Source organism: Trichophyton verrucosum (genome assembly GCF_000151505.1).
Source record: "Trichophyton verrucosum HKI 0517 chromosome Unknown contig00425_1.f1.exp, whole genome shotgun sequence".
NCBI lineage: Eukaryota > Fungi > Ascomycota > Eurotiomycetes > Onygenales > Arthrodermataceae > Trichophyton > Trichophyton verrucosum.
Window position 1 is genome coordinate 17,476 of NW_003315343.1, and position 15,884 is coordinate 33,359.

At 45.7% G+C, this 15,884-nt stretch overlaps 5 protein-coding genes across 5 annotated transcripts; 2 read left to right on the forward strand and 3 right to left on the reverse strand.

Annotated features, from left to right (window-relative positions):
* Positions 1–417: 417 nt before the first annotated feature.
* TRV_05540 (respiratory complex assembly protein Rmp1, putative) lies at positions 418–2,832 on the reverse strand (the record flags this gene model as incomplete). The annotated part of the gene is made up of 1 exon (XM_003020323.1): positions 418–2,832. One exon carries the CDS (start codon positions 2,830–2,832, stop codon positions 418–420), a length of 2,415 nt encoding a protein of 804 aa, XP_003020369.1.
* A 490-nt stretch (positions 2,833–3,322) lies between these two features.
* Positions 3,323–4,348, reverse strand: TRV_05541 (uncharacterized protein; the record flags this gene model as incomplete). Its single annotated transcript, XM_003020324.1, has 2 exons — positions 3,323–3,890; positions 3,945–4,348. 2 exons carry the CDS (start codon positions 4,346–4,348, stop codon positions 3,323–3,325), a joined length of 972 nt encoding a protein of 323 aa, XP_003020370.1.
* Positions 4,349–5,254: 906 nt separating this feature from the next.
* TRV_05542 (uncharacterized protein) lies at positions 5,255–7,602 on the reverse strand (the record flags this gene model as incomplete). Its single annotated transcript, XM_003020325.1, has 6 exons — positions 5,255–5,619; positions 5,742–6,359; positions 6,559–6,643; positions 6,706–6,840; positions 6,930–7,077; positions 7,547–7,602. 6 exons carry the CDS (start codon positions 7,600–7,602, stop codon positions 5,255–5,257), a joined length of 1,407 nt encoding a protein of 468 aa, XP_003020371.1.
* A 1,085-nt stretch (positions 7,603–8,687) lies between these two features.
* TRV_05543 (uncharacterized protein) lies at positions 8,688–9,947 on the forward strand (the record flags this gene model as incomplete). The annotated part of the gene is made up of 2 exons (XM_003020326.1): positions 8,688–9,710; positions 9,765–9,947. 2 exons carry the CDS (start codon positions 8,688–8,690, stop codon positions 9,945–9,947), a joined length of 1,206 nt encoding a protein of 401 aa, XP_003020372.1.
* A 933-nt stretch (positions 9,948–10,880) lies between these two features.
* On the forward strand, positions 10,881–11,309 carry TRV_05544 (uncharacterized protein; the record flags this gene model as incomplete). Its single annotated transcript, XM_003020327.1, has 1 exon — positions 10,881–11,309. One exon carries the CDS (start codon positions 10,881–10,883, stop codon positions 11,307–11,309), a length of 429 nt encoding a protein of 142 aa, XP_003020373.1.
* Positions 11,310–15,884: the final 4,575 nt, after the last annotated feature.

The window sequence follows — 15,884 nt, forward strand, 5'->3', positions numbered from 1 at the left end:
AATAATACAAGCCTTAGATAGCAAATAAAGGCTAGATCCTTAGGTGAAAATATATTGAATATCACTTGTTTTTCTCAGGACTTAAAAGCTCATTTTGATAATAGGACCTTTTTATCAAGTTAGGATGAACTATCAAGTGACAACTAGTGGCTAACCTAGTTATTAACTAGTTACGCTTACGTTATCAGTCACTGGTTACCTTATAAAGCTTTTCAGCGATTACTTCTCGGAATCAATTCATATAGTAGAAGAACAGTAGGTAGTCTTGTTGAATTATATTCATCTTTTTATATTGCTCTATATAAATAATAAACCCTATAGTTATACTGAACGAGACATGATATATGCAGAGAAATAAAAGTAGCTGAAGAATAAGCAACTGGTAGAGGGTAGTAATACATAAAAGAATATACGGGTCTAGGTATCACGGCGATCAAGGTTCTTCTCGAGTAGGCATTCTTCAAATAGTTTTTGGTCAGGCATGTCTCGGTCGGACTGTTGCTGAAGCGCTGCAAAGCCGAACGCTAAGTGGCAGGAACGAAGGTAAAATGGTAACAGTGCGGATTGAAGGGAGCCAATGGACGAGTCAGTTTGTGGCAAGGAGCTTAGTTTCCTGTTAGGCAAAGCGTTCTGTGGTCGCCGCTCATTATCGTAAAGCCCAAGGGTTAGGCTTATCTCTGTGGTCTTCGTAGGGAGATAAGGTCCCATGTCCCTGGTACCAAAGGTAAGATCGAACTCCTTGTATATATATTTCGAGACACTAGCTTCCGCAAGCGATTGCACCGGAGGATAGACGTAATACTCTCCAGTGACATACTCAAGCTCTTGTGTGCTTTGTGCTGGTGCCCTTTGAGATGGTTCTTTTGCTGGATCCAGAAGCTCAGCAAAAGTTTTGGGAATCACAAAGTTACAGAATAAAGGCATCGAAGGCTGGTTTCGAGTGAGAGGGAGGTTGAGTTTGAAGGCTTCAGCACATTGGCGGAGGCTTGAATTAAACACATTATCCGTCTCTGCATATGCACATTCGATGCACTCCCGGTTGAAGAGGTTGTAATAAACCGTCTTGTTGAACCGGATATCGAGGGGGCACTCAGGCAGAAGCATATCCACATCTCGGCTGCTGACAATGGCGCTTATGTTCCGGATTGTCGGAGTTGTTGATATTTCCTCACTGTCTTCTGGCGAGGCAGCCTCTAGCTCAAGCTCAAGTTCTGGTAAGAACAACTGCTCCTTACGGGAGGGCAGAAGCCGGATACGAAAGATAATTTTCTTATCATCGCTTGTAGCAGCTTCCAAGGAGTTCAGAAATGCAAGGGTATTTGGTACTTCATTGATAAAAATTCTGGGTGTTTGTAAACCCTCGATATTAGGAAAAGATGCCTGTCCAGAATCATGTGTAGATCGACCTTCGAACAAGCATTGTCCGACAGATGCTGTAATAACTTCGCGTGTACGATGTTGGTCAAGCAACCTTTGACTACCCAAATCATCTTCATCGAACAGAAGCTCTAGAAGTTTATGGAAGGGTTTCACAGAGCCCTTTCCATATATAGAAGCTGGAGGCCTTCCAGGAACCCTCCCATCACTATCTCCTGATTTTATCCATCTAAACCATTCCTTCTGTCTGTTCGGGAGATCCATGGAATCGGAATAGAACACAGGGTATAAGTGGGCATTCTCAGAGTTGGTAAGATTTGTAAATAACCCGCCTTTTTGATGGAGAGAAGATGCTGCGAGATACAGTGTCCGTCGTGCTCGATGCGCATTGGACTCGTTATCATGGAAGTAGTGAATACTCACAGCGGTGTGTTCCCGACCTATATCCAATGATACGTTGTATTCGCTTTGTAACCATGGGAGAAGAGTATTTTCCCAATAGTTCAAGTCTGCGGTAGCTTTTAGTTGCGCAACGGAAAGACCGGTATCTATCGACCGGACATCGGAAGCCCATTCTTTAAGCTGCTGACTTGTCCCCATGCACGCTTCCTTGCTTCCCGTTATGCGTATTAACCCGAGATGTCGCGACACGTCGATATTGACTTTATGGGATTCGGCGAACATGTTCAGGAGCGGCATGGTTGGGAGCAGTAGTACTGACATTGGCCGCGTGTCCAAATGAATGTCAAGCTGCCCCTCCTCCCCATCAATTGACAATTCCCAAGACTCTCTTAGTATTCTTTCGACCAACTTTTTCTTGGGTCCCATCTCCTTAAAAGCTGGGATTCGGCTCGTAATTCGACCTTGGGGAGCTGGAGGCTGGTCTAAGTAGGGAGAGTTTCCAGCCCTCCATTCACTTGACTTTTCAGATTCTGTATTTCGCTCAGAATTTTGGTAATACTTTCTTAATTGCTCAAATGTGAACCCATCACTGAGCGTGTTGTGAAGATGCTTCCAATCTTTCGGCAGGAGGGTGTCACCAGGGCTATATAGAGCGCGAAGGTGGTCGAGGTTCTTCTCTACATCTTCAAGCTCGAATTCAACCCTTTCATTATGCAAGTCCTTTAGTAACTCCGTCGGGCTCTTCCATGAACTCTTGCCGTTAGCCGGCTGCACGACATCTCGCGGGCGACGGGGCCTATTATCCACTATGACCACATGGGCCGGTTTGCCTAGCACCTTAACATTCTCTAATTGTTGAATACGATGAGGGGATCCGTCCAATTTAGCTGGATTCTCCGTTGACGCCGGCGTTGGGTCATCGTGTGATGGTTCATGGGTGTGATCCGCAGAATGAGGTCTCGGTATGGGCGAACTCGGGGGTGGTTTCCGAAGATTCGAGAAGTTTCGGCACCTTGCGAAGCCTGCGGCATGTACGCCTCTTTTCAAAAACATATGTATAGCGTGCAAGTCAATCCAGCGGGAGGCTACATGGTAGTTGCAATATACTGACCTTGGGAGGAAAGAGACCTAGCTTCGAGTGAAAATAAAAATAAAGTTTCTTGCGTTCTCAGGATTTTTATTCTTCCGTAAATGAGGCCCCGCACGGGCCCGCTGGTAAGATTAAGGTTTCGGGAATAGAAAGTCTATCTCTATTGCATCATAATTTCATTATTAATGGGACAGCAATCATGGCTAGACTACAGTAAACCAGTGCGACAATAAGACGTTTGACTGCAACCGGAGTCTAGGAGAAAATCCATGTTTTTATATAATACATTTACGTATATGATAGTTTTACTGATTCACTTTCCTTATGTATAAATAAAAATGCCTCCCGCTAAAACTCGTTCCTGTAGGCATGGGAAACGCTGTACAGCGAAATGGCCATGTTCGCGAGCATTTAACCGATATGATACGACCAGCGGACCGTCGCCCCTCAGTGCTACCGTTGTGAATCCTCCTTAGCCCATGAAACCTCCCAGCTGCGTAGATCTTCCCTATAATCAAACTCTGTAAGAGTCTTTCTCTTCCGCCTTTTCCCGCCAGATCTCTCAAACGCGCCTGTTTCGTTCCTTTCCTTGCCTACTGCTCCAAAGGAAAAATCAGAGTGCCGGCTATCGCTTCGTGAATGGGCAGTAAAGGGGTCTTTGATTCTCGGAATATGGTCAGGAGAATTCTTGCTATCGCGAATGGTTCGATGTGATCCTGCATCACTCAGCGAGTTATTATCATGCACCTCATCCTCATCATCAGCCTTGTATCGTGAGTGGTTTTGTGGAAACCCGTCCCCTCCAGCAAATATATTTTCTATAAGTTGATCCGGGGGCAGTTCATCAGGGAGTGTCGCCCAGGCTGCGGCTAAAGTAGAGCGATACATGTCTTGAAGATCACTGTATTCGCGACCTCTGTTATTGACTGAGGGGATGTGACCATCATTGTTTATTTCGCCATGCTCAGTGGACATAACCCCAGCAATTCCAGAGAATACGGTTGCGGGTTTAAGTGGCGGCCTGTATCAGCAGCTTTAGTTCCATTAATACACGCTATAAAAAGAGTTAACGTACGCAGTAAAGTTGCTGTCGCCTTCAATCTGGGATATTGCGATGCCAACTTTGACGGTGGCATTGATTTTGCTGTTCTGCATTAGATATCGTCTCGTGATTCCTTCATCGCTCTCCGTTTTATCCACGTATTCCGAAAGATTCAATTTGATATTTCCCAGTGGTACTCTGTCAGCCCGATTTTCTGCAGTAAACTCCTGGAAGATATCAAGCTGAAGTTCACAGTCCTGCAACATCTGGTTCCGATCAACCGTTAGTCTAACAACTGTCAGCTTCTCATAATCCCAGGATGCCCTGTGATCATGAAGCAAGGCTTTTTCCGTATGACCATTGTGGTCGGCAGACGCCGATGATGGTAGTTGCCATTTGACGTATGCAGTACCAACTACCAAAGGGACATTGATCATATCAATGATCTGTTGTGCGTATTAGTGGATGCAACCACACTTAGGGAAACTAGTCTTACATACGCGTAGGCTAAGCGTAAATCTAGGCTAAGAGATTATCAGAGTAAGCAGTAAGCCAGAGCAGAGAAGTGTAGGGTATTTGGTTATTTCATACCCTTCGGCTCTTAGGAACTATAAAGTGAGATTCAACGGTCAGCGATTCGACTGTATAAATAGCATAGTTTGAACAGTCATTTTCAGATCTTGGTTGAAATTTCAACTATGGGATGTTAAAACAGAGAACTCACCGAAAGCCTGCATCCTGATAACCAGTATTTTGACGCGTTTAGTCCACCAGCATATCACAGCCTTTAGAATATAAGTGTAAACAGAAATCTAACATTTCTTGAAGAAGAAAGGAAAAAATAAAGAAAAACAGATACGTATTAAGTACTCTTTGCCTCTTTCTTGACCAAGCTTGGCATCATGTTTCTCTTTCGGTGGTTGAAGCACTGACCAAACTTTCGCTGGATGACTAAACCCGCTGATTAAGTACACAATTTACAGGCATCATGTGACTTCTAAATAACCTTCCTCCTTGGAATAACTATTCCAAATGGAACTTGTTGGCATCTGACGTTCTTGGCAAACATATGGTATTTTCAGGCTTCCAACGTCGTTAAACGATATTCAAAACGACCCGTCCGGCTTTCCACCCACCACCCTCCGCCCTCCCCTCTTAATGATATATGCTCTCGCGCCCAATATGGTAGCAATGTCCACTATTTTAAAGGGGGGTAGTTATTTGATGGCGCAATTTGGATAGAGACTCTTTATTATTCATTCTCAATTATTTTTATTGGCCCTACCGACTCATGAAATGAAGCCAGCTAACTTCTAGTGGATAATTATGCTGTCTAGTAGACCTCACCTATGGCTCCGTACATACGCTGTGAGGTTTGTGTCCAACCACGACCAAGTGTTTTCCATCAGGACATATGATGGGAACTCCTGACCTTTCGATATAAACTGCATATCAAAATCCAAGAGCACTTTTGCCAGGAGAATCTCCGAAACTTTCACACCAATAAACCGCCCAGGACAGAGTCCAGTGCCATAGCTAAACGCTAGGAATTTCTCAGAAGCTGTCGATGCACGCGCGGTACATGTATTAGAATCCGCATCATAAAACCGGTAGCCGTCAAACGTTGTTGGGTCTGGGTAGTTCCTAGGGTCCCCATGGACGCATTTCGTCGGTATTCCAATGCAAGTTCCCTTTGGAAGATTCATGTCTAGAGACTCAATTCTAAGTGGCTTATTTAATCGACGCGATACGCTCACTAGTGAAGAGGTTAGTGAAGGCCTGTCTCGCATAAGCTATGGATTTGGTTACCTGAAATCGGCGCATACAAACGTAAGCTCTCGCGCATGAAGCTTTCCAACTTTGGTGTATGCGCCAAAAAATTGGAGTTCCAGCCTCCATGAGATTCAAGGGAGCCTGAGACCTCCTCTCTCAATGCGTCGACGTATTCAGGGTTTGCCATACAACGAACAAACATGGCACTCAAAAGTGGAGTGATAGGCCCCCAGACCTCATAAATATGGAACAATGTTTTCATGAAGAGACTTTCAATGTCGTTCTCCTCTGTCTTTGTATTTCCACTCATCGAAAGAAGGCCCTCCTTGAGAGCTTGCTTTAAAAAGATGGTCGGCATACTCATATCTTCGCCAGTTGATTCCCCAAGTCGGAGAAGCTGCACACGGCGCTTGATTTCGGGTACGACGTTCTTTCTGACAACTGAGATATTGGAGCGAAATTTACGGTGAACAGGGGACAATCTCCAGAGTAATGGAAATAAGAATCTTGGCCAGCGAGCAAATTCGTTGATAACTTCCTCAATCCCCAAGACATGGGTGGTTATGTGTTGCATGAGAATGGGGTCTCGCGAGAATTTTGGTCCAAGAACCAATGAAGTTGCATAATGCATAAGCACATTACTGACTACCTCAATTGGATTGAACTTGCTCCATTCTATACATGTGTTAGATGGTGGACTGAAAAGAAGGGTTTAGGAGAAGACACCTTTGCTACTTGGGTTACCGAAAAATGAAGACAGGAATTCTTCGGCATCCGTTAGGACGAGGGAGTGGACATGATCTATCAATTGAAATCGGCTACTAAGCACATATTCCTAAATCGGGCCGGCAATCAAATGCAAACAAGTACTTACCAGTGTGTTTCTTTTGGTTGTATGCGAGGATGGCGTTGATGTGCGTTTGACAGTCAGCATTGGTATGGTATCCTATAGCCGACGCCTACTGCAATGTTAGAACTAACCAGGAAGAGGTATGGCAAGGACATTTAAGCGACGCGTTACATTCTCAACATAGTTCATGAAACTGAGGTGATCAGCTGGCAAATTGCACCATTCTTTCATGGACTCCAACGGGAGCATAAGCATCCAATTATCAAGATCTGCCTTTATCGCAAACGGCTTTCCTTGTTTGGTATACTGGTATCATTTTAGTATACGTGATTAGTTAAATTATCCAACGATTAACTAACCAACCAGCTAATTAACTAGTTAACTAGTTGACTCACTCGGTAGGCTAACTTATCTTGAAATACGCATGTTGAATGGCATCCTCTAGCTCGCGCCCGCTTAGTTGGCGGCGGAACCTTGCCCACAGGAGGTTTTGGCTTGTTACACGATGGAGGTTTCTGACAGGCCAAGTTCGCAGAAGATAATCTGCATGGTCAATGAGAAGAACGACCAAAACTACAATAAAACAACAGAGAAGAAACAGTTGAAGAGATCCGAAAAGGTTGAAGTTATGGATGTCTGGCTTCAATAGGTCGCTCACAGGTACCCAGAACGATGATTGTGAGGACATAGTGATTAAGAGGCACCTGCAATTGAGCTAGCAATTTTCTTGAGTACCTCACCGGGGGCGTCGACTTGTAACTGTGTCAGTCGTTGATCATTGAGAAATGCCATTGAATATTTATAACTATCGTCCCTCTTCTTTCCACAGTGTACTCCAAAAAATTTGGCCCAGCCACCCGTCCGCTTTGGAATATTGGTCATGCTGCTGCGTAACCCTCCTTCATGCCCCTTGCGAGGACATTCACAAACCCACTTGAAAACTCCGGAGTAACTTATTCGAGCCCAAAAATTAGTGAATAGTTAATTAGGCGTCTGGGGCTGGAAGATCTACCCTTTGCAACCTCCCTCATCCGACTGCCCTTCGTAGAAAATCATGATTGGTGGCATCTTGAGAACTACGTGAGTCAACTAGGTAGTTAGTTACATAACCTTTTGATCCCGACTGGAAGAATTGTTCAATCGAACCATCTTTTAGGGCTTCGTATGCAAGGTTGTGCCACGTAACTAGCTGTACCCCATAATACTGGCGATAGTTTCATACAGCTCTCATTCTCCTTGAGAAGCAAAGATAGTCGACGAGTTTAACACTCGACAATTGATAGTGAGGGCAAGATACAGTTATGCAACACCTGAGCGCAACGGTAGGACGGCTGGCACAGCTAACTAATACTCCGTACTAGTTATTTAGCCATAACTAACTACAAGTTGCGTAAAATCTGACAAGAGGAAAAGGCTACTCCATATGTCCATCTCTCTGATGGCCATATCTAAATCAACCTTGAGTCCTGCGCCCCCACCCACAAGACTCAAGTTTGGGATCAGATACCAGGCTAGTCAGAGAAGCTGGCGGAGCTGTTAGACGACATTAAGATCCTCTGTAGAAATAGATAGTCAGTGGAGGTGGAGGTGAAGAGGAGAGTTTGAATATCCCCTCTGTCACTGGTAGAAATGTATGCAACTAAGATGCAAGAGCCTGAACCAACCTAATAACTACAAGCTAAGACCTGCCGATCTACCGAGTGCTCTGTATTGCTTGTTCCCATCAGATAGAAGCAGCTGATGTGGCTGAAGGTAAGGTAGAAGTTGGCTTTTTGGAACACTCATGAAGGAAATAATATTTAGAGAAGCGTAGAGAACGGGTTCAGCAGGCAATACATTTTACACCATAACCATTTTTGCTATGCCAACCATCTTTATTCAATTTTTGACATAGTTACTCACTCTAATGATATTTGCTATAATGGGCCCGCTGGAATGGTTAGCACTTGTGATTCTGACCGTACGGCGACCCCCTGTTTGTTGAAATGTCGTTTAGTCAATGTAACACAAGATGACGGCTAATATTAGGGGAAACGCTGCAGTGGTTAGGTTATCATGTCTCACTGGCTTTTTATAACATCTTCCTTCACCCTTTACGCAACTACCCAGGTCCAATTCTCGACGCGGCCAGTCAGCTCATATACTCATATCATATGGTCAAAGGCGACAGCTGTAAGTACATAGCATCGCTTCACGAACGTTACGGCGATGTCGTTCGGGTTGGACCTAGAGAGTTGTCGTATATCAGCCCTTCAGCAAATCGAACCATATTTGCCGGAAAATCAAACAAGGACACGATCTATGAAAAGAACCCAGTCATATGGCTTCTGGGATCCACCGAGCCGGTAACCAACCTTTTTTTTGCACACTCGCACGGAAATGTCCGGCATCGCAAGCTTATAACGCCTGCTTTCTCTGAAAATGCAATTCGCGAGCAAGAGCCAATTCTCCAGAATTTCGTTGATGGACTGATCAAAGGCCTCAGTAACCGCTCAGGGAAAGCTCAATTTCCGGATTCTGAGGGCATTGTGAATATAGCTGCGTGGTATAATTTTGCAGTTTTCGATATCCTGACACGGCTCTGTTTTGGTGAGGAGCAAGGTTGCCTTATACGTGGGGATTATGATCCCTGGCTTCAAGCACTGTATGAAGGGCTTCTAATGTCACACTTTGTGCAAGCCGCACATCGGCTAAGACCGTACCATATCATATTGGAACGATGCATCCCTTCAAGTCTCACTAAAGCTCATAACCCGCAGTCAGCAGAATACTACCCCCGAAAACTGAAAGAAAGTCGGGACAAGCAGGGAAATGTTAAGCCAGTTACCACTCATCCAGAATTCGCATCATTCTTCCAAGAAGGGTTATCAAATGATGAACTGGAGGATAACGTTAATGTTCTTGTTGCTGCAGGAGCTGATAGCACCATCACCACACTTTCATCTCTGACTTATTATCTTACTCATAACCCCCAGTGTTATGAGAGGTTAAAGAGCGAAATTAAGAACGCCTTTCAAGCTGAAACTGATATCACTCTCGCAGCTACGAGGCGCTTACACTACCTTGGAGCTGCCATCAAAGAAACCATGCGTATACACCCACCGGTTCCTGTGGGACTTCACCGTGTAACTCCGAAAAAGGGAGCAGTCATCGATGGGCGGCCAGTCCCTGGTGGGGTACGTGCAGTTAATTCCCTTTGTTACTCTGTACCTGACATTGAGACTTTATAGACGTGGGTATCGGTGGCCAACCTGGCCGCCAGCCGCTCACCCAAGTATTGGCGTGACCCCGAAAAATTCATTCCAGAACGATGGCTCGAGGAAGATTCGAAATTTTCCAGCGATAACCGCCAGGCCTATACTCCGTTCTCCATCGGACTTCGCAGCTGTATCGGAATGACGTATGAAACCTAGCTCTTCCTTCCAGGTATAAATACTAATCATGTTCATCAAAAAGGTTCTCAAATGCTATTCTGCGTCTTGTCACAGCCCGGTTGCTCTGGAACTTCAATCTTGAGGCACGGCCGGACAACATTGATCCCCACAACCTTCCAGAGTATTCAATCTGGGAGGCAAAGCCACTGTGGGTGAAGGTTTCCCTAGCCAGCGTCCCCCAAAAGTAGTCAACTGTGTTGTGATCTACACCAATCAACACAGTAGTGTGATTTCTCTTGATCATGGGGATATAGGGGGCATGGCTGGCTGATTTTAAAACCGGTCACTTGCCAAAAGACGTTGTTTTTCTCTAGGTTAAAGGATAGAAGCTATATGTTTGTTTGCGGGAACTGCAGTTAACGTACTTGAATATACTTAAATCCCATAACTTAGCAGGAATTGTTATACAGAATGCTAAGAAATAGATAGCCATCACTTGATATTTCCACACTTCTACAGTGTAACCATCCTTGATTAGAAGTGTTCTTTAAGCTCCCAAACTAGTAATCCTGAATTGAGCAAGAGAAGCCATGTGATTATCGGTAAGTCGATTGGTAAACAGTAGTAGATAGTCAGAGCTAGTATAACAACAAGCCCTATAAAATGGCTCCCTTGTAGTACAGAAGGACAATAATCTCATGGATCAGGATAACAAAGTAATTATTAATAAATCCTATAATAAGGCATTCAGATGCAAAATCAGAAGTGAAGTCCAAAAATAATGCAACCAATAATCTCGTCTCAAACTAATCACGTGATATGACCAGGGGAGGGACCTTCAGGTTATTGGTTACCAGTAATAACCTTCTGCTTAATAAGCCTGCTAATTTCATTTTGACTTGCCTGCTTTGAGCGCTGACTTGGATCTCACAATCTACGCCATCTTCGCTTTGAACGCAGAAAAGCGACATAATGGAGACAGATAACCTCCCTCTCTCCCCTCCACCAGAGCCCAAATCATCGAACTCAGACACGAATCAAACCGTCAGCCTGGACTCGCCTCTTCGAACTACCCCCATCCATACGCTACTACCTGATGTCCGGGTTCCTTCTGATCCCTTACCAAGTCACCGATACCACCCTGTTACATGTGCACCACTGGATGTAGTTGAATTCCAGGCTGAGTTACAACAGCTGAGAAAGCAATATACGACCTCCATTGCGGCGCGTAAGGCGCAGGAGGAGGCGGCTAAGGAGGTGAAGAAACGGATCGAAGAATCGAAGGAGAAAACAGAGCAAATCCAAAAGACCATGCAGAGAAAAACTGAGGAGCGTGAGATGGAGAGGAAAGTATTTTTGAAGATAAAGAAGGAAAAGGAGGAGAAGATGCAGGGTGCATGATTCATTGGAGATGATGGTGTGCTTTGATCGATCACGGGCCATAGCTTTCTCCAGTGAAAGCCTATCTGATAATCTGTACCGGCTATCATAAAGAAGGTCAGCCGAAGAATGTGGTATCATCGAAGAGCTTCTCGTATAGGCTCACATTTTACCTCTGAATGTTGAGGCGAGTGTCGACCTGCCTTACATTAGAGGGGCCCTTGCCGCGGCAATAACTATTATCTTTGGTAGCGCAACCCAAGATTGACCTGGTTTATGCGGCAATAGGTCACCCATCAGACTCAACTGCCATGCTACTTTTGCCGCCGCGCTGCCTTCCCCCTTCACTCTGTTATTTGCTCGATTGGTCAGTTAAGGAAGTTGTCCTTGAATCGACAACCAGGGAGATTAACATATCCGGAGGCTTTTCGGTCCCTGCATGAAGATTACTATACATTGTCTGTCCCTTGGAAGGCCGAGGTGACTACACTCAATGATGCTCCTTTGTGAGATACAAATCGGAGAAGTGAAAAGAAACTTATCTCTCTAAGCAGTATCACTTGCCGCAAGTTGCTAGATTACATAAACTCCCAGCTATTCTACATTTAAAAACATACACTTTCACTTCCCCGTTCTAAGAGACATTTAAAACGTCAGAAATCCTGGCTTGTGGTGCAAATGATAACTAACTTATGGGAGAAACCAGGAAACCAGGCGTAGTAGTAAGCAAGCAGGCTGAGCAGTGGTAGTTGTAGGCGAAAAAACAAACGAGCGAAGATGGACGTGCACTGTTTCAGGTCAATCAACAAAAGCTCCGATCATCAAAGAGACCGTGCACCGACAACGACGTCGACATCTTGATGAAGAAACACAGGACGAACAACAAGGATGCAAGCCAAAATAAACAAATATGATAAAAAGCAACCCCTTTTCGCGTGTGTCTCGCGCCTACTTCGCGCTATCCATGGCTGGAGCCGAACAACAGTGCAGAGTATGCACTCCTATGTTTCAAGTTGATGTCCCCTGTCAATGAGTCATCGTCGTTCGTTCTAGATGCCAGCGAAAGCAGGACTCGAGCCATCGACATCCTCATTGAAGCAGGAAGATCCGTTGCGAGAGTTATCGGGAGCATCCATTGTGTGTAGATCACGTCTTTCCTTGGCTGGCGGGGAACATCGACTTTTTGTTTCAGAGTTCATGATGTCTGTCTTGAAACCGAGCACGGCCTCTGGGGATTTTTCAATAGCCGACGAATCAGATATCGGAAGAAGGATCCCAAAGGGCGGGACAGGGCTCAAGCATGAAACGATTCCGAGTGCCTGGAAAGCCTACTTGTGCTCCAAGTTTCAGAGTTCCACGTCAACAGGCTACTTTGTGGTAAACGACGTTTATTGCTTTTATTTCAGTCTCTCCAAGGGATATATCGGACTTCTATCAACAGACCAAGATCGTTCAGAAAAGCAGTCTGCCGTAACTACGGGTTAGGTTTGATTTTTTCGTACTGCAAAATAATAGTGTACGGTTCGCAACACTCGCTTGATTCTACTTTGGTCAATGGAAATAGGAGCCAGCATACGTAATTTCTGCCACATGACCGTGGCTAGCCAGCAGCCCACAGCCAATATTCCACATCATGCAAGCACTTGACGAAACGGCCTAGAGGGATAAGAGTCCTATGCAGCGGCTAAGCGTTGGGCTGTCTGCGCTGGCCAACCCTTCAACGGCGAGTTCGGCTCCCTCTGCCCCGCCAGCGGCTGATGACGTTTTCTGACGAATTCTTCACGGCCCAAGCCGCCCAAAGCAAAGTCTGAAGGAGTCATTAGCACGGTCTCTCTGCCTGAAACTCTTCAAGTCGGTGATCGTGGCACCAAAAAACAACAGTCGGTGAAGATAAGAGAAACGCAGCGTCTTTTTCGTCTTTTGCTCCGCTGACGTTTGGCATCATCAAAAATACATATAACTTACGAACGTGACCAAAATTACCAAAATTACCGTGTCTTGGCACAACAGCACAGCCACATGCTGACACACAACGCAATTTAAAATACAGACATCCAACTAGTTAGCGTACATGCACCTTCCGTGGCGCGGTCGAGGGTGTCATTGGCAGCGTCAAAAGATGCACTGCAACCGCGGACGGCACAGCCGGACAAGTCCGTCGCATCGATCAGCAGCAGCCCATATATATCGTCGTCCTTAAGGCGGTCGTTAGCAAGGGAGATACTACGCTACGACTGGAGCGGTCGATATCACATGTCCTCATGACGTCAGGAAGGGAAGAAATTTCAGAGACAAGCACACTCATCTCAGCTGAGAGTGGGAGGCGCTTGAAGTCGCTAACCTGGGACATACATACGATAGTGCAGAAGTCAAGCAGGCGGGTATCCGGTAAAGCCAGATAGAGGGTATCGGGGCAAAGGCGGGTGTTATCGCGCACGCGCAAACAGCCGAGCTCAGTGCATCGCGTAATGGTTATTCCTTCTGCCTTTGACGCTGGACCGGTTCCATTATTGTTTGCTTGCCACCTGCACACACGGTTTGGGCCCTTACTGAGTGCGTATGCAGTACCTCGCGAAGATCGAAAGGCTTTTCGGCTAACCGGGTCCCTACGTATACGTAAACATTATATATTAAATAGTTTAAAGCACTGACACCTCAGATCTTCAGAGCAACACCTTCATTCCCAAAGCGGAAGTCGAGGCAAGGAATGATGTAATGCCATTTGTCAAGGCATTTTTTTTTTTCATGGACAATATGGGGATGGAAGTGGACGGTGGCCGGTCACAAGGCGTTTTTTTACCCATCTTCATCTTCCAAAGCCCACAGTTGATGCAGGCCGCTGGAAAATCAATTGTGCAACAGTTAATGCATTACGTCTAAGTGGCCATTTAGTGAAAAGAGGCCAGATATGTGTATATATGGGTGGTAAATATAGATTGATACTCTTGGTCACATGGAAATTGTCGTCAGGGAGAAAGAGTAAGGAACTAATAGTTGGATAAACATAGTAGAGTTGTTTTAGAAGTTGGTAGATGTGACCAGTAAGAACCTCCAGATGTCGAGATCAAATTGTCCGAGAACGACAGCCATCAAACTACCTACAGCACGCATTCCCACACGTTTCTTTAATCGCTGACATTACTTATGCAGAGAGAGAAAGGATTTCTTTTTAGAATTTTGGTTTTCCAGAAAGTCTCGAATGACCGATCAATCAAAGTGTCTACCCAATCAGCTACCAGAACAGGGATGTCAACGTTGTCGGACACTTTGGTGTCTCGTTATTCTAGCGAATCCCACCACTGAAGCGGCCCAAGACAGAGACAGATACCCTCCATCAGCTGGGTATGGACGAGAGTAAAAAACGAATTCGCTTTCTTCTTTTGTGGTTGATGGAGTAAAATGTCTCCATATCGGCTCGTGGGAATGGCGAGAGAATCCGGTGGGTCGGTTATCGTTCTTCTTGCTGCTGCTGGTTCCTCCCATGCTAAGAAGGAGAGTTGGAGTTGCGGAGGTTATATTGCTTGCGTAGTTATCTCAAGTATGCATGTTGATTAGTAGTAGAAGGCGAGTGTGTGCGGGATGATTATCCCCCTTTTCCCTGTCTGGGCTCACTTCCAGTCCGCACTCCACACACGCAGAGGTGTTGAAAGATCCGCGGTGATGGATGGATAATCGCTTCCAGACCCTTTGGCCTTTTTCCCGCAATGCCTGGAGACTTCGATGGGGTTGGCTTGTCACCCCCGTCAAGAGGAGCCGGTGGGCTTGTTTCAAAGCTCTGAGCGCATAAAGAGTTAAAAAAAAAAAAAAATATTCGAGAGGTCGAGAGGTCGAGAGGCCGATAGATAGTGCAGCGCCTAGCATAGGCCCCCTCGATATTATCTCAAATATGGCTGTCATGTCAGAGAACCATGGCGTTTCTCCGGGGGTATCAGAAGTCTCAGGGGAAACAGGTCTGTGTCCAGCTGCACCACATCAAGAATGAATGCAAAAAAAAGAAAGGAAGAAAGAAAGCTGCCCTTAACCGGCTAAGAGGCGCCTGTGCACATCTCGCACCCGGGCTGACCTGTGGCTCATCTTGTCATCTTGCCATCTGCGTAGAAATGGGCACTCGATGGGGTCCTGCTTGCCATCGTCTGTCAGTATCAGGCTTCCTCCTCCGAAGAGCCCATCGCGATGATGCAACGACGAGGAGCAAAAGAAAAAGCCATGCATGTTGTTTTTTGTTGGTGTTATTCTTAGTAAGTAAGGTATGGTATGGTAACGGCGGAACCGTGACGGACATCCCGGTACCGCACCGTACCATGGATACGCCGACGCCAGGGCCTTCTTCACGCTGTAGCGTGCGTTCGGAGACGGCGCGTAACTTGGGCATGGGGTCCCTGTGACCAGTAATGCCAGTACCGTACGTATAAACGACAGTACCTTACAGCATGTTTTTTCCCTTCTGTGTTTCCATACAGCCAGCGCCACAGCGAAAACTTGCAAAAGTCGACAAATCTTTTTCCTGCATATTTCCGGTCCTCTTTTTTTTGCATGACGGCAAGGAGAGGAAGAGACGGGAGAGAGAGAGAGAGAGAGAGAGCAGAGTGGACAGAC